Genomic DNA, 24,221 nt, shown 5'->3' with positions numbered 1-24,221 from the left:
AAACAGGGATTTGTTCCAAAACAATTTGCAAAGCATTCACTAATCCCTTGTTGTACCGGATCGACACTTAATACTACACGCTACACTTCAGTACTCGCAAAAATTTACTTCGACTCGAGCTAAGCCCCTCCCCTATCGCCCTCCCCCAACGAACCCAATCGCATTTACACGTTTCCAACTTGTTTTCTCTGGGTAACAAATACATTCTCTACCTTGTATCATGATTAGAGTTAACTTATTTTCCCAATTACGATTCAGATAAAAACACTAGATAGATAAGCTAAGTATCATTTAGAAAACGCCAGCGGAACTGTTTTGAAACAATAGAACAATTTTAATATCAAAGAAAACAGGTCAAAAAGAATCTATTGCTCAATAATTTACCTACGGATAAACATTTTGGTCAGCATATCAAATTAATCAGAAATTTAAATTAATTCTCGTTGCTTTATGAAGTGGTTTTTCTGCCATGAATTTAACTATTCTCGGGGCGCAACAATCACGCATCGATTTACATAAATTTTAAGTATTCTAACCCCAAATTATCAAAACATATTAATAAAACGGTCAAAACTGTCAAATAATGGAAGTACCTGATAAGATATCAAATTAAGCATTCGCTGTCAAATTAGACAAAAAGCTACTGCTAATTAATGCTTGCGAGTTTAGTTAGTTTCAAATTGTCTTCATTCTCTAACTCATGAGCTAATCTCGAGTCATTTCCTACTATCAGGTCATCGTGGAGCAGAAATGCATGCCATTTGATTGACCTCTTCTGTTGACCCCAGTTTATATGAGTGATGATGGGGTTGTTCTATGCGTCTGGGAAGATGAATTTGAAGAAAGCACAGAGTACTGCCAGTATTATGATGAACATGGGGATCTTGCTCAGCAACAGGATCTGAAATACACAACCTCAGTCCTATATCTAACTTTAAGAAAGACACATAGGACTTAACCAAGAGTTGAAGAGCACTGAACAGTTAATGGGGCTCATTTTCCTGACCCCTTCCCGTCCCCAAACTCATTTAAGCATCACTTTTATGGTGACACGAGACGTTTTTACAAAGTCAAGTATATAGACTTAACATGTTAGGAATAATGAGTCAGTCTGCTAATTTTGATAACAATCGTAATTGTGATTAAAACATTTACGCGGTAAAAATTTGAAAGCGGAGTAGAAAGTTAATCTAATATTTGACAAGATCTGAAAGAGTACAAAGATAATTGTACGTGTACTCACACTCTCCTGTTCAGCTGGTGTGTTGAGTTGGTTTACTCTGTCTAGGAGACTACAAGAGGACGCATTAAGTGACTGTCGCTGCGTCTGAAGATTGCACAGCTCCTCCGACACCTGCTGGATGGCCTACAACCAACACAACAAAATTATAGTATTTTAGAAGGAAGCAAATTTGGATATTTCAGAGGCACTCAAGTCCGATGTTTGAACACAGTGGCAAAGCAGCAATTCGCAAACACGAGCAAAAAAAGGCAAGGATCTTTAGAAATTGCAAAACATGGAAAATGCAACGAAATACAAATATCAGCTCCCAAACAAAAAAAATGACACTACGGGATTCAAACGCGGACATACAGACCAAGGGTCACTTACCTGAACGATTATATAAGGATACTTCAACGATTAATAACAAAAAACCTGTGAAGTTGAAACAAACAAGAGTAAATATAACAAACAAAAAGCTGACTTGTTTTTTGAAAACAGCTCCACTTTCGAACTTCAAAGAAAAAAATAGATAGCCTTAAAGCTCTTTGAATTTCTAGAACATTTTATGATTGTCATTTTTTGATAAAATTAACCCAATTTGAGAAAACTGGACCCAGACGCAAAATATTTATTGAAAACTAAAATCAAATTTTGAAACTAGAATTGATCACAATTTTCATGAATTTTACACTTTTGCTGTTCGATTTTGGAATCCAAAAAATGAAAAAAAAAATCGAGAAATCCACAACTAAAACTTCAAGATTCTGTCAGGAATGATGTATTTATGGAAAGTTGTCCAGAAACACAGTCGACGGCGTTTAATGAAGTCTAAAGACGTTTATCGAGCCAAAACTGAACCAAAAAAAATTTGAGTAAGTTCCCTTAGAGCCAAAAAACTAAATTTTTTCATGAAACCTTCTACAATGTATATTCTAAGATTTTAAGCTTTTTCTGCTATCTAGAGGGGAGCATTCAAACTATCTTTCCTTAAAATTATTCAAAATTAGGTCACTTAGCCGACAAAATGAAAGCCAAAATCATTTGCGCAAAAAAAAGTTTTTAAGCAAAAAAAACAACGAAAAAAGAAATATACAAAGTCAAGGTTAGTACAATTACAAACAGCAGAAGTAAATCAAAACACTAAAAAAAACTACAATGAGAATTGCGTACAGCAAGCAATCAACTCGACGATTTGACAACTAGGCCGAAAAAACAAGCTGAAAATAAACAAAGCCAACATACAGTTGGAAAAGAGTCAATGAAAGCAAATGAACAGAAAGAAAATGCTGACTTGAATTTTCAAAAATCTTATCTTTTGAATTTCAGAGAAAAAAAGATGGCCTTAAGCTCTTTGAATTCGTAAAACAATTTATGATGCACACTTTTTTGTTAAAATTAATCCAATTTGAGACAACTGGATCAATAGGCAAAACTTTTCTTTCACTGGGAACTCTGATGATTAATTTCTAATTGCGAACTTAAGTCGATCACGTTTTTCGTGATTTTTACACTTTTGCTGTTCGATAGTGGAGTTTGCCTTGTTTTCAACAAGGAATACGAACTGAACTTACAAAGAAATCATAAGTCAAATCGCGAAAAATCAAGCTTGAGCGTAAACAAATTTTAAGGCTTTTTCCTGAAAAAAAAAACAGCAAGACCTATATAAGAGTACTCAATAAGTTCAGTACTCTTAATAAAATTAAATGCGGCGCCTTCTGTGCTACTTGCTGAAGTAGCATAGAATGCTGATATGAATATAACTTGATACCAAAATTTTTACCCTGCTTGCTTTCCTTTCGGCGGCCAGCCGGAGTCGGAAACACTTCCCGCAAAGTTGTGGGCCTGAAAATTTTCACCCATTTCGGATATAAATTGCAAATTTTTTTATTTTCACTAATTTTTTAATAAGCAGTCTGCTGAAAACTTTTTTAGCTGATAAATTGTTCTTAAATGATTTACAGCAAAATTATTGGTCCAAAATTTTATCTTATGTTTGAGAGTTTTATCTTATGTTTTATCCTACCTAAAAGATTGTTACATATTTACACTTATTAATCCGTCGTTTGTATAGACTTTAAAAGAAAAAGAATAAATTCAAGATTTAAAAAACAGCATTTCAGAACAATTTTATGCTGGCCTTTCTTTAAAAACAGCCAATTGGAAAAGAGTCAATGAATGCAAGTAAAGAGAAAAAATATACTGGCTCTTAAGGCTCTTTTTATTTCTAAAACAAATTATGGTTGGTACTTTGGTGATAAAAAATTATTTCAATTGGAGAAAACTGGATCAATAGATGAAAACTTTATTTCGCTGGGAAATCTGAAAACTAAACACCACTTTCGAAATTAGAAATCGATCACAATTTTCGTGACCTCACTTTAACTGTTCCATTCTGGAGTTTGCTTTCCTTTTAAGGAAATGAATTGAATTTTGAAAGAAAACAAAAATCAAACCGCGAAAAACTAAACTTGAGCCTCAACAAGACTTTTTCTGAGAAAAAAAAACAAAAAAAATCATCAGGACCTATAAAAGAGTCTGAACTACGTTCATCGACTCTTAATTAGCCGACACTTCTGAAACCGAATATTTCCCGTTTGAGGAAAAAAAGTCCTGTCCGATTCGAAACCATAATCTTTGCCGTCCCAGGCGTATTCGTTACCTCCAGACCAAGTGTTCCGAAGACGCAAAAAAACTTAAGTTCATTATGAACTGAACCTAATTTTAGCATTTCTAACTTTGACCATTCAGTGAACAAAGTTATTCAAGGGAAAAGGTCTAGTGCCCGATTGCAAAACTTTGCTGATCGCCAGGGTACTAATATTTAACTAAGTTTAGCACTATGCTCCCCATCTGATCAACTGCAAAACTGAATTTCATGCATTGTTTATGACTAGCACCTTTTTTAAATTCACTTTTGAAACAACAAAACATTCATATTTTTCCTGGCCTTCATACTTTTGCCTTTCGATAGTAGAGCTTGCCTTCCTTTTAAAAAGAAAATGAGCAAAACTAAAAAAAAAGAAATCAAAAATGAAACCGCGAAAAAACCAAATTTGAGCGTGAAAAAATAGTCACGACCTATGTAAGAGTCTTCATTACGTTCATCGACTCTTAAAACTCATCAAAACATATAAAAGTGACACTTTGTTCAGTTACACAAAAAAACTGATCATATCAAGGTGCCGCCCTGAATAATCCAACCTCTCGTTAACGTCGTTATAGTATTACTTGGTCATAAAATTGCTAAAACCAAAATATTCCTTTGCTGCATTTTATCCTCCAGGAGCGTAGTAAAGTACAAAATGATATAAATTCTGTCTGGTAGAGTATTAAAAAGACCAAATTGCTTGCCTCAACTCAATTTGAAATGATTTCGGGGCCGGATTAATCTCTTCAATAGGAAAAAAATGATCGCATGTTAAAATGGTTTCTTATAATCGAAGAACCGAATGCGCAAAATTTCTCAACACCCCCTTAAACTGACTAAATTTATCGCTAATTTCTTCGGAAGTTTCGAATACTGAGCTCTGATTGGTTGACAAAGTAACTTTCTCTCATTCAGTACTTTGCGAATGACGAATCCCCCCTCCCGCGCGTTAATAATCCCAAATCCCTATAACTACACAAAAATGATCGCGGTAAAAATCACTTTTTCAATTTTGAGCTCAAGGTATCAATATATTTCACATTAAAAAAGAAAGTTCCGTTAAAAAATGCAAGTTAAAAAGTCCTAACAATTCACAAACTAGGGTGTCTTGAAGTCTCCACAAGAGCCCTGCTCTGAAAACTTGAAAAAAGGCTTAAAAAATAATACTATAAATAAGCAATAGGTCAAATACTTATACGGTCCATTAGACCACTGAGACTTTATGCTTCATACCCTTTCACACAAACTTGAAAAGTAATTTCCAGGCAGCAATGAGTGTGCTTCATTTAGGTGGATACAAGTCATGCTATTAAATCGCATGCCAATAATACCAAAATTAAACATAGAAAGTTGCGACATAGGATAGAAAAAAGTGACTTGATGTTTTAACACAAGTAGTGCTCGAGGGAAGACGCATACCGTGATAGCAGTCTGCATCTGTTCGTGTTCAGCTCTGTCGTGTTTCTGTCGCAGCTGGTTTAGTGCGTCCTTGAGGGACAGAAGAGCACTGCCTATCTCACTCTGGTTCTCCCTCAGTCTCACGTGAACAAACCGCATCTCGCTCTCCAGTCTCTCCCTCTCCGCCTCACTCCTACATGGAAAATCGTCACACTGTTATTTCTCATGAAATGCAACTAGAACAAAGTTTATAAGGTCAATGAAAATGTTGGGCATAGTTATTACAGTTACCGCACCAAAGTTGTACCTTTGCATTTTGTGCACTTTTTAAAAGATCATCGCATTCTTTTCCGCTGATACAAAATCGGAGTATCAAACTAGAACAATGGTAGAAAAAAGCCCATAGATATCGATAAGCTGAATTTCAGTTGGGTGAATGAACAAACGACTGAAAAGTTAACTTAATACGATCAGCAACCGGGTCAGCTTAAAACTCAAGTAGATTTTGGACGCTCCTTTCCTAGCTGATTCCGAGATTACATGAGCACAGAGTCGTGTCATCAAAAATGAGCGTGAAAATAGTCAAATTGATGGAAAGAATGGTAGATAAGAGATTCAGAAACAGTTACCCACGTACCCAGTAGTACCTCCCGGTAGAAACCTGAACACCGTTTAAAATATCTGAACTATAGAGACAGGGCGCATTTATAATTGACAGATCGATTAGATGTGGAAAAACCCTTCATTTTAAAACATACTTTTTGTACAAGCCTTCATTTGCAAAACAGTGAAGAAAATGCTGTGCCAGGGTAGCCGATTTTTTGTCCCAGGCTAGACCGATTCTTTATAAAAATTCTTCCAGCTATTGATTATCTCCGTTATCTACCAGATAGATTTTGCGCTCACAAGAGAAAAAAAACAGCAATTCAGGACACAACAAACCAACACGGTTAAGTTCATGATAACTTAGTAACTTCATGATAACTTAAGTTCATGATAACTTAGGCCTCTTGATAGCCTCTCCAATTCACAGAAACCAAAATTTGGGAGCTTTCCCGCTCTATGCCATCCACGGCGGTTAAAACTCTTTTGTAGTTGGAATACATAACTTTTAAGATCCCTTATGCAGCAAAAATAAGTCTGACCTCCTGAGTTTGTCGATGAACTTGACAGGCGTCCTCTGGAAGGCACCGGTTGGCAGCTGCAGTTCCTCCAGAGATCCCTGAGACAGCTGGTCACCCATGTCACTCCTGCTGCTGTCTGCCCCTCCCCCTGCACTCCGGTCAACCAGGCCCTCCCTTTCACTCGCAACTCTCAAGGCTGCTTCTAAAAGGGTAGTTTTATTGTAGTTTTTGAACCGTGGATATTTTCCGATTTGAGAAAAAATTGATAAAAGACTTCTTTATATTTAATTAAACTTTTAATTATCCATATCCATAACCGGGCATTTCAAATCTCAATAAGAAAAACAACGACACATTAACGCCGGAGATTTAACAAATCAAAAACTACTTAAATAAGCCTTCATGAATAACTTTCAACCTCTCTGATCAATCAGTCAAAAATTCCACCAGTTGGTTGACTTACCAGTTTCTCTTAACTTCTCCTTCAACCTATCACATTCTTTCTTCTGATCGGCTTGACTCTTTTCAATCTTCTTATTCAATACTTCAATTTCACTCCTCAGTTGAGCTTCAATACTTTTCACGCCATTCAGTTGTTTCTTCAACTCTGCTAATTCGCCGTCTCTAGTTGATAACTGCTGACTATGTTCACTCTTTTCGTTGTGCATCAATGAACGCGCTTCAGCTAGTTGCAGTTCCAGAGACTGAAAACATAGAAGAAAGAGCAAATCAATATACGTTTAAAAGCCCTGCTATCCATTAACGATTTTTTTTGCAAATAGTCAAATAAAAGAACGCTCTTAAAATATAGAGCATTTTAAGATGGTAAAGATCTTTTAGACGCGGTTTGGATTTCTAAAACAAACTTCAAACAGTTGTCTCGATGTCGAGAAAAACTGGTGAGAAATTTTCAATTTTCGTAATTGATTACCAAGAATTTTACTTTAAGCATGTGCTCTCAATCAAAATATAGCCGCCAACAGACTGTTGGAAAACTGAATAAGAACTCACGGAAACCGGATAAAAAACTAATTGAAAAATTTTCAGCTTTTGAAGAAAATTTCAATAAGTTTACGCTCTTTGAATTTCACGAATCGTTTATGTTGGGCAAAAAGTTTTAGTGGTTATCTTATTTAGGGGAAACTGGATCATTACTTATAGAAAATTCAAAACCATTCTTGAAAGAAAAAATTATTCACTTTATTCTCGTCCTTTACACTTTGCTGTTCAAAAGTGGAGTTTGCCTTGTCTTTCACAATTTAAAATAAACAAATTAAAAAATAAACTATATGTTCAGACAAAAATTCAAATTTGAGCATAATTGTTTTCCGCTCGAACTCACGACTTATATGAGTGAAAATCACTTCGTTCTTTTACACTTGATATACATTTCTTGATCTTGATGATTATTGCAGATCAGTTTAAAATCGATCTGTTCCCTTATTTTAGAAAAAAATATAGCCAACAGCCAGTGGAAAGTGTCAATGAACGCAAGAAAACCGGAAAAAAATGATTGAATGACTTTTGTTTGCAGTTCATTTTTCGAACGTCAAAAAAATTACCTTAAATTTACTACTAAAAATATGGCCGTAAAGCTCTCAGAATTTCAAAAGCAACACAAGAGATTGACACGTTGATAAAAGTAACTCAATTTGAGAAAACTGCATTAATAGGTAAACATTTTATTCCGCTGGGAAAACTAAATAATTAAAAGCCACTTTCAAAAGTAGAAGCAGATAATTTTCGTGGACTATCCACTTTTGCGGTTCGATTGGACAGTTTGCCTTCATTTTAAAAGAATTTAGCTGATCTTGAAAAGAAATTAAAATCAAAACAAATTGTAACTTTTCGGGAACAAATTTTAACTTTTCGTGAAAAAAAAAACAGAAAAAAATCATCACGACCTATATAAGATTCTTCACTACGTTCATCGACGCTTACTAACTATACTTAACAAAAGTATTATACGTTTTTCATTATAATCTCGTTCTGAAAAAACTGTCAAAACACGTTTTGAGGAAAAAGACAATCACTAGCATTCAAGTAGCCTTGAAAAAAATTCACGACGAGGCAACTAAGGCAACAATACTAAGGTACTGCTTGAGCTGAAAAAATATAATAAAACTTTTCGTAAATCCAAGTTTGCAAGTTTCGTATATCCCTCTCCCTCGTGATGAACATATATACATAAAAATCGAACTTCGCCCATGAAACAGATCGATATGATGCCACCAAACAATATAACATAAGCCAGAAACCATATAAGAGGAAAAAAAGGAAACTCTAAAAACCTGATTTGAATTTCAATCAACCAACAGAGCCAGCATACAGCTGAACGTACATAGCCAAAAGATAGTAGGAACAGAGTCAATGAACGCAAATTAACATAAAAAAACTTGTTTTTTTTTTAAAAAAAAATATCAACCTTGGAATGTCAAGAAAAAAGGTCTTTGAAATTCTAGAATAGTTTGTCATTTGAACTTTTTTCGATAAAATTAACCCTATTTGAAAAAAAAACGGGATCAATAGGTTTTTTTGTTAAAGAAATCTGAAAATTCAATTCCAATATCGAAACTAGAAGTCAATCATGTTTTTCATGAAATTAACACTTTCGCTGTTCGATAGTGGAGTTTTCCTTCTTTTCAACAAAGAATACGAACTGAACTTACAAAGAAATCATAAGTCAAATCGCGAAAAAGTAAGTTTGAGCCTGAACAAATTTAATGACTTCCTGAAAAAAAAAACGAATTAACAAAAATCATGACGACCTAGATAAGAGTCTGGAGTACTTCATCGACTCTAAAAAAGGAGGCCTTGAAGCTTTTTGAACTTCTAGAAAAATTTATGATTCACACTTTTTTGATCAAATAAACCGAATTTGAGAAAACTGGGCCAATAAGTAAACTTTTTTATCATCACGACCTGTAGTAGAGTCTGAACTACGTTTATCGACTCTCAATAAGGGAAAACAAAAAAAAACGTTTGGCTTATTTAAAACATTTTCAATGATCAAATTTCGTATAAAAATATCTCATTAAAGATTCTTGAACTTTTTTTATTCAAAGTATTTTTTATTCGTAAAATATATTTTTTTTATTTGCAACAAAATGGATCAAGTTTTTTAATCTACTGGGAAATTTTTAAGTTAAAACCTTTTTAAATAGACTTTCAAGTTTCTTCACGCCATTTCCTTTTTCGAATTGAACAGCCTACCTTTTCTTTCTTTCAGTATATGAATATTAAAAAAACGTCAAACCGAAAAACATCAAACCCGAAAAAACATCATCATTACCTGGATATGTAATTACTACGTTCATTGAACCTCGGAAATAATAGAACTAAACGTGTATTCAAAATTCAAAAGGCCTCAAAATTTTTATGTTGGCTGAAAAGTCTGTTGCGACCAAATGATTCATAATATTTCGTGAGACAAATTGTTAACCTGTAAAAGTGTGTTCTGATCTCATAACGCAGGCTAATCACAATGGTAAATCTTTTAGAGACTTTTCATCTCATACCTTTTTTGTACAAGGGTTAGCACAAAGTAACAGCATCTCGCTTTGATATATATATATATATTTTTTTTTTTTACTGTTCTGTTATTTAGGTTACAGCTAAAATATAAAACCTATCTAATACACTTACTCCTAATGTTTTAGTCTTCTGCTCTACGCTACTCTTCAGCAACTCTACATTTGCGAGCAACCTCTCGTTATTTTGCCGCAGGGCTTCAAACTCCGCCTGCCTATCTTCAGACAAGTGTGAACAGAAAGTCTGTAGCTGTTCCGAGTGCTTCTTGATATCCGACTCCAGAGCCGAAAGGTAAATCTCACTCTCATTGAAACCCGAGTCCTCTAGGGGCTCAATAAGTTCTTTATCCACTCCTGGTTCCTCGCTTGATCCCGGTTGTGTCGGCGAGAGGTCTTGAGATTCGGTTAAGTTCAAATCATCTGCTTCTCTCTGTTCTTTAATGGCCTGATCAACTGATCTCTCGTTGAATTGAGTTTGATGCTCGACCTCTGCTGTCACGATAGATCCACTGGCAACCTACATGAGAGAATTCTTTTTAGAGAATAGTTCGCAATTTATATTTTGCGCTCTTAAAACAACAACATTTCATTTCATTGCTATTTGAAGCTTTAAGAAAAAATCAACACCGTAACTAACATTCTTATGAAGATCCCTTAAAAAGGTCGAAGCTTTCCATATTGGCATGCTCTTATGCCAGGAGTTGAGATGACAACAAAAATAATATCAGATTTTTAAATGATTTTTTATTTTCCTTTTGTGTATTCGGCATGAAAACTATTTTATTTCTTTTAAAAACGTATCTTAACCTGCTGACTGTTGTCATATTTGTCCTCCACACTGACAATCTTCGCCTTATCCACCCCCACTCCCTCCTCCACATTACTCAGAGACTCCACCATCACATCCCCCCTCGATGAGTCACCCTCCCCCTCGCCCTCATTCTCAAATTCCTCAAGAGTAGTACCAGCAGTGGCAGTGGCCAGGCGCTGTTCCAGGTCTGCAATGCGACTGTTCAACTCCTGCCCTGTCCGACTTAAGGTTGCAATCTCGTTTTCCAAATTCTCCTTCTCTGTCTTGTACGTATCGCTTAATTCACTTCGAGTCTAAAAATATCCATCAATTAACAGAAGCATTATAATCTTGTTCATAAAAATCTATTTCACTACTAATGATACTCTGTATTCGCCTATTTTAAACCACCATCATAGAAACTTGAAACTTCCACAGAGACTGGCGCGCATGCTTACAATTGAAACATTTCGTACTCAAGTATTCTCAATTTTTGGCAATACTTAAAGCACAGAAAAACTGACGTGGAAGCAGGACCGGATAAACAATTTTCTCAAGGGGGATTTTCAAAATATCTAAACTGCTGACCGTTTCTGCCTCTGATAGTTTGGCATTGAGCTGTTGTACTTGTTCTAGCAGCTCCGTGTGTTTGGTGGCCAGCTCCTGCAGCTTCCCCGCTGTCTCCTCACTCGTGGCCCTCAGGTGCTCACACTCATCCTCCGTCTCACTGTAGCACCTCTGAAACAAAAACACCAGTCAAACTTCAATCAAGTGCTGCATCAATCAAGTATACTTTGCCTTTAGATGTTTGGAAAAAGCTATACACTGCAATTCGATTATCCTTGGAAACAGTTACATCAGATCAGAACTCAACTTTTGATTAACATGCTTTGAAAAACCGGATCAATGAAATTCTATTAAACCCGCTGAAAAACCTAGAAATTTCTCTACTTATTAATGTAAAAATCACGCTGACAAGATAACTAAACCTTTGGTACTGAAAAACGTAACTTTTGCTCTGTTCGCAATTGAAAAACGAGCTTTGCCAGAGGCGAGCTTTGTACAGAGGCTTTGCCTCTGTGTAGAAAGTTTTTAAAATAACTAGGCGAACCAAAATTTTCGTAAGTCTCAATAAAAGAAAATTAGGGGCCCGACAAAAGCCGAGGTTCGAGTTCGATATTTTTGAATTTGTTAAACTGATGCGGTAAGAAATGTTTAACTTCAAAAATCGGGCTTTGCCTAAAACCTTAGTTGTTTTTTTACTAAATAGAGTGAAAATTTTAAAGAAATTTGAATTTTCATAAGGACATAACATTTATATTACAAAAACTTAAGTAGTCTTCGCTTGTGTAAGAAAAATTCTCGCAACAGTTTCTTTGATTGAAATTTTCATTTCAGACTTGATAGGGCAGTTTTTAAGAAAATTCAAAGTTTCTAAAAAACTTAAAATTTTGACTTTCCGTAATATGTGCTTAGTAGAGAAGACTCCCCAAACCAGGTTTCTCGATTGAACATTTAAACTGAGAATTGACACTGTAGGTTTCAAGTAAAACCAAAAAAAAATCCAAAAACCCGATCAAAGTTTCAAAACTTTTAAGTATTTAGGGTCCATATTTTTTTCTAAGGGCAACTGGGCGTAGCCAAGTGTACAGATAGTCTTTAACAAAATGTTGTTTTTATGAAACATATGACATCCGATTTAGCAGGATAGTTATCGAGAGAAGTCCAAAAAACGGTCAACAAATCAAAAATTTGACAATTCCGAGCTTTTTGTAAGAAGTTTGGTGGCAAGCGCCCATGCAGAAGAGATTCACGCAATCTGCAACTTCGACTGAACCCAATAACTCAGATTTGGGAGGGTAGTTCTCGAGAAATGTAGTTTCAAAAAACGTTCAAAAATTCACAACTTTGACTTTACCGATAGTCATTAACTTCTCCGTCAAAAAAAATTTGAACGCAGTCGCATATGCAAAGGAGCTTCTCACAACGTTTTCTTTGGATGGAACCCAAAATCTCAGATATGGGAGGGTAGTTTTCGGAAAGTATCAAAATATTTTTAAAATGGTCAGAAAATCAAATATTTGACTATTCCGAGGGCCATAATTTTGTGGTAGAAAAAAAGAAAAATTTGCGAGTAGCTGCCGATCCAGGGGAACTTATCAATTTTTTTCTACTGATTGAAACCAAAATCTCATATTAGAGAGGCTAGTTTTCAAAACATGAAATTTAAAATATGGATTTTTCGATGGCTGTAGACAGAGGGAGAGAGAAAAAAGACAAGAGAGTAGGCAGGCAGACATGGGAGTAGCCGGTATTTCTATTGATACCCCTGTTTTTAAAATTCTTTAAAAAAAACAATTTCCCCAAAGGGTCTCAAAAAAAATAAAACACATAATCTCATAAACTTTCATAATACCTGTTTTTATCAAACTAGAATTCTGGCCAAGGATACCAATCAAGACACTTGCATTTTAAATTAGCAACTGAACAAAACTTACGAACTAACGGAGCGAAAACAAAGCCGACAATCTTTAAGCAGACAAGCGTTGAGCCGGAAAAAAAACGATTTTTGCAGACTATGACTTACTGAGACTATAACTAACAACACTTGCATCTGCCATAAAACTTGCACAAGCACAAGAAAAATCTGTGATGGGATAACTAAGTCGAAAAAGCTTGTGCAGATAAACGGAAGTGCGACAATTCGATTTGCATCGAAAAAAAAAAATTCAATAGCATACATACTGAAAAAAACAAGGTCTGACGGAGATTCGAAGCCCAGAAATTAGGGAGAAAAGCAACGGCGATACCTTTAATTCAAGAGCAAAGAAACCTGGAAGTTGTTGAGATTTAAAAATAAGGTAAGTTGAAAATTTGAAAGTTAAGTTTTTACGGAAAAAAAACAAGTTCCCGCTGAAAAGACACTTGTTTTCTTAAAAGTAAATTAAAAGCCAGCCGATCAAATAGCGAAACTACCGCAAAAATAATACGAGTTATTTGTGAAAACATTCTGTCCCACTTCAATCATTGAAACGTAAACAGCATTCATTAGAGAAATTTTACACAAAAAAATCACCAAAAAATAAGCAAGGGAGCATTTATTCTTTTTGCAACGAGACAAAAAATGTGAATGTTTTCTGGCTTTTTTTCAGTCAGATCTCCTTCAACTATTTTGGCGCAATTCGAACATTTGTTAGCGTAGAGCGTAGCTTGCCTTGATTTTAGCAAATGAAAACAAACATTAAAGAACCGAAGTCAAACCGCAAAACCCAAAATTGAGCAAACAATTTTAAAAAAAATTTCCTGAAAAGTCAACATGAGCGAATCTTGATTTAAATTATGCGGACATTGCGAATAAAACTTGATATAAAATTGAAACTATAACACATTGGGTTGATTTTAGAACAAAAATTGAAAAACTTTCTCAGAATTTTAGTAAAACTAATATAGTTTAAATTAATTTGCGAAATTCTGGCCAAAATTTTTAGTCAACCAAACATTAAAACAAAACTACTTGGCCAATTCCGGATACAAATATCAATAGAGCAAACTTTCAAAATTGAGCAAATTACTTCATTTTATTTAGTAAAATTAGCATTTTTGGCAACCAAACAACAATAAAAAGTTATGATACATAGAGAGGTTATACCCTTCTTCATCATTTTTGAACTATATTGGAAGATCACTTTGACTTTACTTTCTTAGATATACTCAAAATGAAAACTGATTTCCTCAAACCTCTTTGAATTTCTAGACCAATTTAAAATAAGCACTTTTTGATAAAATTAACCAATTTTGGGAAAATTTCAACAATAAGTAAAATTTTTATTTGGCTGAGAAATCTGAAAATAAATTCCACTTTCGAAGCTAGAAGTCGATCTTTTTTCGCGACTATTACACTTTTGCTGTTCGATAGTAGAGTTTGCCTTTTTTAACCAAAAAAAAATGAACTTGAAAAGAAATCTAAAGTCAACCACGGACAAGTCAATTTGAGCGTGAACAAATTAGATTTTTCCTGAAAAAAAATCATCGCGATATATATAGGAGTCTGAACTACGTTCATTGACTCTTAGTAATGAATCCACATGTGAGTTATTGAAAGCAGGTTTGATTTTTTATTTCATTATTTCTATTTAAAATAGAACATAGTCAGCACAGAGGCAGAGCGGAGCTTCGCATCACTTCGATTAAAGACATATTAAAAAACAGAAAGTCGAAAAAAAAATTTAAACGTTGAAAAAACTAAGTGAACCAAAATTTTTCGGTTAGGGATCCATCTAAAGCTAGAGGTACGTGTTTGATATGGAATGAATTTGCTATACTGATGCGCAAAAGTTTACCCAAAACCTTAGTTGTTTCTCTTTTAAAATAAGTTGGAAGACGTAAAAAATTTTGAGATAAACAATTTTCCCAAGGAGATAACATTTCTTTTATAAAAATTAAAGAGACGCCGCTGCTCTAAAAAACGGTCAATAGTTTATTTTGCGAAAAGCATTTTGTGGCCACACAGCAGAAAAGATTCCAAAAATAGGGTTTCTCGATTGAAAAAACCTTAGAAGTGGCCGGGTAGTTTCTGCGTAAAGTTTCCAAAAACTGCCAAAGTTTCGAGAATATTCGAAGTTTTAAAAACGGTCAAAAAATAAAAAAAATTGACTTCTCCGAGTGCGATAACTTTTTGTGTAAAAATCTTGCGATCGGCCGCTAATGCAGGGTAGCTTCCCAATACCCACTATCTCCATTAAACTCAACACTATATTTGAGAGGATAGTTTTCGAGAAAAAACGAAAAGATTCACAAAACGGTCAAAAATCAAAAACTTGACTATTCCGAGGGCCATAACTTTAGGTGTTAAAAAATTTGGGCGTAACAGCTTATGCAGGGAGCGTTTCAAAACCGTTCTAATCATTGAAACCAAAAAATTCAGACTTGTGAGGGGTAATTTTCAAGAAAACGAAAAAAATATGGCTCAAACATTTCCCCATAGACTTTTTCGAAGCCTGTAGACAGGGGAGTCAAGTGAAAATCAGAAGGTTCTGAGAAAAATTAAAATTTTTCCGATAAATTTGGAAATAGTTTTCCAAACGAAAAAAAATCAACAAACCAAAACGTAGAGACACAACCAACTTGTTTATCTTCAAACGACCCCAAACTAGGTAATTAGGCCGATAAAGAGGCCAAATAATTTGGTCGGAGAATTTTTTTTAGCGTACCGAAAATGAAACACGAAGTAAAATTACAAGTACACCGAGGCGAAGCATAGCTTCGCACCACTTACGATACCCTACACACACAGCATTGCAATCTAGCAGACAGAAAATGAAACAAAAGCCACTGTCGAAAAACAATTGAAACATTTCGAAAAACAATAACTACATAAATTTCCGAAATTTGTCTGAAATGATATTCACCTTAAAAACACAATAACTGGCGTTGAATTCAGAGTATTTAGACACAAAAATTGCTCAGCAACTAAGCCGGCAAAATTTGATTAGACTTTCAAATTGTTTTCAATGGAAAAACTTTTGAAAGTTCCAAAAACCTTAACTTTTACGCTCCGCCTCAAGAAACACACCAAAAGTTGAATCTATTTTCCCTTCAAATTAACGCTTAACTAGGTCACTTACTCGATAATATATAGGCAAAAACAATTGAACCCAAACAAGCCAGCGGAAAAAAAAACGGAAAAAATTACAAACTTAGTATTTTTACAAATTACATTAACAAATCAAAACCCTTTCAGTTAAAAAAAATAAAGCTGAGCAAAAATCTTTTTCAGGGCAACTAAGCCGACCAAACAAAAGCAGACAATTAACAGGTCGACAATTTTTCGAAACAGAATATTTCCCTTTTGATTATAAAAAAATTCTGGCCTGGTTCGAATAAGGACCTTTACCACCTCAGGCGTAGTATTTTTCTCAAAAATCATGTGTGCCTGAAAACCTAATTAAGTTTGATTTTGATGTAAGCCAAACTATCGCATGTTTTTCTGTTAATATTTTGTAAAACAAGAAAAATCCGTGATGCTACAACTAAGCGACAAAACATAATCAGACTTACGATAGTTCGAATTTTTTTTTTGAAACGGAATATTACTTCTTAAAAGAACTGTCAGTAAAACCAGTAGACCAGTAGAACTTAAATTTGCGAATGTGCATGTGAATGAAATCTAGTGATTCAAGCGATTTTTTTAAGCAAGTTGTTGTTATCCCGAAAAAAGTCTATATTCCAGTTTGATAACGCTTGCTTATCGCAAGCGAAGTAAAACAGTAAAAGCAACATTAAAAAATGCGCGGAGCAAAAAAAAATCGATTCCAAGTGTGACAACTAAGCCGACAACAAATAAGGAAGAGAAATAACTGGTCGACAATTTTATTTGAAACAGAATATTTCCCGTTTGAAAAAAAAAAATTTAAACTCAGATTGCCGTCCAAGGCATAATCGGTACCTAAAGGCTAAAGTGGCTGGGAACGCAAAGAAGTTTGAATTCATTATGCAAGTTGTTAACCCGGAAAAAAGTCCATATTCCAGTTTGATAACGCTTGCTAATCGCAAGCGTAAACAAAAAATTTTCATGGGGAAAGAGACGATAAAGAAAATTACGGCCAATATAAGAATCTGAACTACGTTCATCGACTTTTATCAATGAGCTAGTGATTCGGGTAGAAAAGGAAGGACAACAGACAAAACAGCAAGAACGAACACAAGCTCAATGCTGGGATTCGTTTCTCTCGCACAGAAGCGAAGCAGAGCTTCGAATCATCTGCGATACCACAAAAATAGCATTGCAAGCTAGCAGACAGGAAAGAAAAAGATAGCCACTAAGACCAAAGAAAACGGAAAAATTTTCAAAGAAACCACAAATAAAAAATTTCAAAAGGTTGTTGAGAATGATGCTGGGAACTAAGCCAACAAAACATAAGCAGACAAATAATAATCCAACAATTTTTTTGAATGGAGATTTTTCCGTTTGAAAAAAAAACAGGTCCTGCTCAGATTCGAAGCCAAGACCTTTGCCATCCCAGGCACATTCGTTACCTCCAGGCTAAGTTGGCCGGGAAAGCATAGAAGTAAGTTGAATTCATAATGAACCAAGTGATTCTGTTAAACAAATTGTTAACCCGAAAGTCTGTATTCCAGTTTGATAACGCTTGATCATCGCGAAATAAACAGTTGCAAAAAATCAATGAACAAATGGAACCAGCAAAACAAAATTTGATTTCAAAAACACAACCAACAGACAGTTGAAAAAGAGTCAATGAACGCAAAGAAAAAAATTGACTCGTGCTTTGGAAAATCTTCATCTTTCGACTTTCAAGCGAAAAAGTATATGGCGATGAAGCTCTTTGAATTCCAAGAGCAGTTTATCATTGGCACTTTATTGATAAAAACTGAACCAATTTGAGAAACTGGATTTTTAGAAAAACTTCTTATTCCGTTGGGAAATCTAAAAATAAAATTCCACTTTCGAAACTAGAAATCAATCACGTTTTTTGCGCCATTTCAGCTTTTATAATTGGAGAGTGCACTTTGCCTACCTTCTAGCAAATGAACTTAAGTGAACTCAAAAAATGCATATTTACCAAAGGGCATTCATTAGACCACTTAAAGACTTTTCAGGGGAAAAAATCATCACGACTTATATAAGAGTCTGAACTACGTTCATCGACTCTATAAAACTGACTGTTCAAAAAAATAGACGTCCTCAGGGTGACCACTTTTTTGAGAGAAAAATAGTGACTATTGCAAATAGTGACTATGACAGTCTCTGTTTTGGCCAACATTTCTGCCACGAAAAATTTTGAAACCATAATAACCCCCCCCCCCCCCCGCCCCCCTCAATATTAGTATACATTGGCGCCGAAAGGCGCCTTTAGAAAAACTTTAGGGTACGCCACCAAAAACCGTTGTAAATTGTGACTTTTAGTGACCATTGAAAAAATAGTGACCAATAGTGACTGGTCACTAAAATAGTGACCAAGTGGTCACGCTGGACGTCCTTAAAGCTGAAACGGCATTCACTCACTGTTAAAAAATAAATTACAAGCTTCCAATGCTATAAAAATTGAGTTGAATAAACATTTTGTATTTGAAAGAGCGCAACGACCTAATCCCTGTCTTGGTTGACAAGCTTAGAAGTTCTTTAACTCCATTGTAAATTGACTTTTTTCTTTATGCCTCAGAAACCGAGATAGGTTAAACACTTACATTCACGCACTGTGAGCTTGTGCCAGCGTTGTTATTGCGACCTTGAGACTGAGAGGATTGTCTGTGTAAATTGATACAGCTGAAGTACTTCTTACACGGCGACATAACTCACGAAAGTTTCCATCTCTCAAATTGTCATTTTGATAGCGATACTAACAGAACTGTACTTCTACGTTCAATGCAATATAGAACGAAAAACCGCAATATGTTTACAGGATCTAAAGCGGACTCTTTTCAATAATCAGTTTCATGGAAGTTAAATGCATCATTCATTGAATTCGCTCGGGTTGAAAAGGCGATCATTCAAAACTTCTAGAGTAGTTAAAACCTTCGATGCTTTTCGAGTAGTTATAACCTGTAAACATGACAAGAATTATATTAACTCACTTCGACATCTGAGAGTTTGCACTCAATCTGTTGTTTCTCCTGTACTATTTTTTCCACGCTACTCTAAAACAATCAAACAAATAATTCAAACAAGAAAACGGAAGGTCTAGATACGCATTATTTATTAGTTCAATGCCAGATTTTGGACAAATTTTTCTGACACGATAAAACAACATCCCACTAAAACCTAAAATAATTCTGAAACTTCTGTACCTTTAAGTTAGAACTGCTCATTAGGAAATAAATATTCCGCGATATAATAATTACAATGAAAATTAACAATTAAGAGTTGTCATACCTTGGCATCTGCAGCATATTTGAGTTTGTCATCGTTGAGCAGTTGTATCTCTTTGTGCAGTCCCTCCTCCCCCATATTTTTGCCCAGTACGAACAACTGTGACTCCAGCAACTCCATCCGAGTCAATAAACTAACAAAACCAACTCTGGTTGTTTTCATCCCGAACACTCCAACAAGCGTGAATAAACTATACAATCGATTAAATTTCTTCTGAGAAAAATATTGAGTGCTATATACCGCAGGACACCACGAAAACCTGCAAACTTTCTACCTAAAAATTCTAAGCAAACTAAATTTGATTTGTATTCAAAAATGAACTTCGCAACAAATCTTCGTATGGATAAAAACGTCTGCGATTGGGGCTCCTTAAATGAGTCAAAAACGATGATGATACCTGTCCTCTTCGACAAGTGCTCGCCATGACTCAGCTGAACAAGTTCTGGTGTCTGTGACTAGACGTTGTAGAGCAGCCAGTTTGCTCTCCAGCAGCTGTTCCCTGTGAGAGGCCTCCTCCAAGTATTTCTGCAGCTGATACAAGTCCTGAGTTGGGATGGGAAGACCAGAGGAAAACTACAACGAAGACAAAACAAACCTAATAAGAAACAAAAATCAACTCGAGACAAAATATCAAGCATGACTTATTTTGAAAAGCAATAAAATGCTGACTTTTGCTTAGCTATCACTTTGGCTTCCCAATATCACATTAGCTTCCTGTTTTTTTTTAAATTAGAACATAGTGTATACTAACTAGAATCTGATTTGAACTACCAGGGGCAGAGCTGAAACAAAACATGGGTTTCTTCATTGATTCATGGTACGTTCTACCACTAGTTTAAGGACTGCATTAACTAACACTGGTTTAGCTGCAGATCCATCTGGATGGTACAAATAGACGACACCAATTATGCAGCCGTGAGTCACGGAAACTGAAAACAAAGTTCATTGTAGTCAAAATTGTTTTGAGCACAACTAATTGTTCAATGTGAGCAAGGTACCTCCATTGCGTTGATTTTCCACAACGTCCACACCAAACTGGATCAAATCTTCGTGAAAAATCTCCTTCGGCGGACTTTCTTCACTGCCCTTGTTTAGCCTCTGATTTGCGACAAAGGTACCATTGGCACTTTTTGTGTCTTGCACCCAGAACTAAAAGCACAAATAACACCAATGATATCAAAACAGATGCAAGAGATCACCTTCAATTGTAATGCAGTGTGAAACTCTGAAAGCATATCAAAATTTTTAAAAAAAGGCAGACGTGAAGCCGAGCTTGAACTCAATTACAGAAAGAAATACAAAAAGTATGGTACAGATAATGTGGCCAACAAACAGTCGGAAAAAAGTCAATGAACGCAAGTATACAGAAAAAACGGTGTCAGGACTATTTGTCCCAAGTCAATTGGCCCTATGCCAACTTGTCCTATACTAACTTGCCCTACATGGCAACTTGTCCTATGCCAACTTGCCCCACAAGACATTTTGTCCTATGCCGTTTTGTCCCATACTTAACGCTTTTACTTGATTCTTTTATGTTCAAATTGAGGACCAGCAAGTGCTAATGTAGACAGGACTCGTTTTGAGATAACAAAAGACTAATCGAAAATTATTGAAGCTGAGCCTAAAAAACCATAATTTTTGTTAATTACACACCAAAATTTGACAATAATCCACAATTAGCGCCACTGAAACAAAATGAAAATACGGCTATTCTTTCATTTTGCTTCATTGTTTACCATTTTGTTCCTAAAAGTCCAACAAAAATACTGAGTCAACTTACGTGGGGAATATCTCAACGAAATAAACGAACGCTTATTATTGACGGACACGATTTCACAAAAAAGCAAACGACAAAAACTACTGAGCACTGGAGATGCGCAAGATACAGTTCACACAAATGCCGCATGCTCGCCGTCACAGCAGGAGATGAACTCGTATCAACAAAAAATGAACAGAGCCACGATGTTAGACCTGGGAAAGTTGAGGCAAACCAGATCATGCATCAAATGAAAAGAGCAGGAAATTGTACCTGTCATTTTGCTCTTTCCCTCACCCCCGCCCCCTATTCTGGGTTACCCAGTATAGGGGGGGTTTAGGGGCGAGGCAGTACCTGCGGTTTTCCATTTCATCAATTTCATACTCAAATTTTTTGACTTCTTCAAGTTTTGGACTCTTGACTTCTTGATTATGAGTGTTGTGCACTATTAACTATGCTATAGGAGCTTACAAGATCAGCAATCAACCTTTTGAAATGTTTAACTCGACAAGAAAATTGCATTGAAGTTTTGCCGCTTTCATTTTATTCATGCATGCTTTGAACTCATTTTGATTCAGCACATGTTTTAATGATTCCGCTTTTTGTTTCAAGCTTAATTGTTCAACAAAAATATCTTTCATCTTTATGTCGACATTATGTTCTACGAGGATATCAAAGAATCTGGGGCAAGTTTCCTTTTTTTATTATCTGGGACAAGATGGCATTGGACAAGTTGTCATCTGGGGCAAGTTGGAATCGGACAAGTTGGGCTGGGACAAGTTGACTTGGGGCAAATTGACATGTAACCGAAAAAACACTGACTTGAAAAGTGACTAAATTAATTACTCAATTAATTTAAGTGACTTATTAAAGTCCATTTTCGAAGACGATCAGATTTTTCGTTACCTCAACACTTTCGCTGTTCGATAGTGGAGTTTGCCCTTCTTTGGCAAAAAAAAAATACGGAACACAAAAAGAAATTAAAAGTCAAACCTCAAAAAATATATATTCGAGTGTGAACAAATTTTAACTTTTTCTGAAAATAAAAATAATCACGACCTATACTGGGAGACCTTGAAAACGCAACAGCAAATATACAAGGAGACAAGTGTTTTTAAAGTAAATGATTTCAGAATTTACAAAAAACAAGTGCTTGCTGTGATAGATAGCAACAATAATTGACAATTGCCTGGAAATTGAGCTCAAGATTAAAAAAAATTGGCAAAAAAAACGTAAAAAGGGCTAATATTTTTATTAAAATTTTTTTATCTAATACATTTTTGGAATAAATTTATTACCTTGATTTCTTCATAGTTCTAAGAAAAACATTGCCTTTTTAAGGGCAACAAACCTAACCAATCCAATAAATTCATCTTTAAGTATGGCTTTTGACAACTCTTTTCTCTTCATACGACCGTTTGAGGCTTAAACCTCAACATATACGCCTATAACATTGCAGAACACGTTAACCCATAGAAAAACTCAATACAACAATCAATTGTAGCGTTTGTAGAATTTTTTGAAAAAAAACATCTTTTTCTCTCAAAGAAGCGGCTGACTCTAAACCACTTAGATTAATTTGCAACACTCCAAAAGGCATTGCAGAAAGCTATTTGAACATGCTTGATGGATAAAAATACATCATCTTAATGCTTTTTAATTTGAAAATATTTTTGAAGCTTTTAAATAACCCAAATTTAGACAAAGAAGACCAGATGCTGTGCAGATAGCTTGAATTTTCCGACTAAAATGATGTAAGAAAAAACAATAATGGACAAAAAATTTGAACAAACTTTTTTTCCAATTTTTATCGTTTCCATTTTAAATTCAGCGTTTTTATTTTCTTCAATTGAAAATTCTAATAACTGAGCGAAATGTCATCTATAGAAGTGGACCAAATGTCAGGAAAACTTTTTGTAGGTGGAAAACATTTTTGAAGCTACCTTCGACTTTTTTTCGAGAGAATCCCACATAACTGAAAAAACTAAGGTTTCCGGCATTTGAACCTATTGCACTTGAATATCCTTGCTATACAATAAAGAAGAAGCAAGACTATCTTGGTGCGAAATGATTGAGCTTGGAAAAAATCGAAAACATATTAAAAGCAGAATTCCATCACTGCCCGATTTTCGACCCTTCAATACACCTACGCCACCATTTGTTAACGAAATTTTTCACAAACAAAATAAACACGTCGTGCTTACATAAATAAATCAATTTCTGTTTTACCTGATTATGTTCATACCAGACAATTCCATGGTTCCTGGAGAGAACTTTGCAGTCAAATATGAGGTTGTTTGTTGCTGGTTTTATTCTCCCGACAGATCGTCCAACCTTTTGTGGCTCAGTCAGATATAATACTCGTTCTTGAAAAGGATGACTGTTCCCTTTGCTTGCAAACACCAGTTTAGGCGCCGAGTTTTGCCTAGGCTGTGAACTCATACCTCTTCTCCAAAACTATTTAGCAAACAAATACCTCCCACATTATCTGAAACAATAAATTCGTTGAAAAAAAAACACTCTAATTACTATAAAAAATAGCCGTTGCATTAATAGAAGCAGAAAAAAATACTTGTAATAATTATACTTAAAAGCCGTTGCATTGGTACAGAAACCAGTAAAAGTGTAAAATAAATATTAGGATCAAAGTCAGATTAGTTACTGTAGATTAGTTAGAATAAGGATTGCAAATGAACATTGAAAAAAAAAACAATTTGTGATCCATGTAAATCTGAAATCATTGCTTAAATCAAACAAAAAAACTGCAAATAAACTAATGAAAACGGAATTTACGCCACGTATTTGTATACGTACATATAGGATAAGATTACATTTCAGTAATATAACTGTTTCAACTATTTCTT

General features: G+C 35.0%; 1 protein-coding gene across 2 annotated transcripts; it reads right to left on the bottom strand.

Moving 5' to 3' along the window:
- Positions 1–350: 350 nt before the first annotated feature.
- On the bottom strand, positions 351–23,841 carry LOC134843583 (sarcolemmal membrane-associated protein-like). Of its 2 annotated transcripts, XM_063859726.1 has the most exons (16): positions 23,587–23,841; positions 20,600–20,750; positions 20,458–20,530; positions 20,353–20,383; positions 19,999–20,174; positions 19,605–19,734; positions 19,307–19,369; positions 11,303–11,452; positions 10,732–11,028; positions 10,040–10,441; positions 6,858–7,098; positions 6,416–6,596; positions 5,908–5,931; positions 5,292–5,463; positions 1,244–1,366; positions 351–901 (listed from the first exon to the last, which is right to left on the bottom strand). In XM_063859726.1, the coding sequence occupies exons 1-16, from the start codon at positions 23,797–23,799 to the stop codon at positions 815–817; spliced, it is 2,514 nt and encodes an 837-aa protein (XP_063715796.1). In that variant the 5' UTR covers positions 23,800–23,841; the 3' UTR covers positions 351–814. The 2 variants fall into 2 exon arrangements, with proteins under 2 accessions (XP_063715796.1, XP_063715797.1); XM_063859727.1 differs by lacking the exon at positions 5,908–5,931.
- Positions 23,842–24,221: the final 380 nt, after the last annotated feature.

This window comes from Symsagittifera roscoffensis, chromosome 4, assembly GCF_963678635.1.
Source record: "Symsagittifera roscoffensis chromosome 4, txSymRosc1.1, whole genome shotgun sequence".
In the NCBI taxonomy this organism is placed as follows: domain Eukaryota; kingdom Metazoa; phylum Xenacoelomorpha; order Acoela; family Convolutidae; genus Symsagittifera; species Symsagittifera roscoffensis.
The sequence above is the reverse complement of the archived record's forward strand: the minus strand, read 5'-3'. Positions and strand labels throughout refer to the sequence as shown.

Excerpts from the sequence above, each read along its gene's own strand:
- LOC134843583 (XM_063859726.1), bottom strand. The coding sequence starts at position 23,799 with ATGAGTTCACAGCCTAGGCAAAACTCGGCGCCTAAACTGGTGTTTGCA. Across the intron at positions 11,453-19,306 it reads GCAAACTCTCAGATGTCGAA|AGGTGCTACAGTGAGACGGA; the intron begins GTGAGTTAATAT and ends TTTTTGTTTCAG. Across the intron at positions 5,464-5,907 it reads CTACCGGGAGGTACTACTGG|GAGTGAGGCGGAGAGGGAGA; the intron begins GTACGTGGGTAA and ends TTTTCCATGTAG.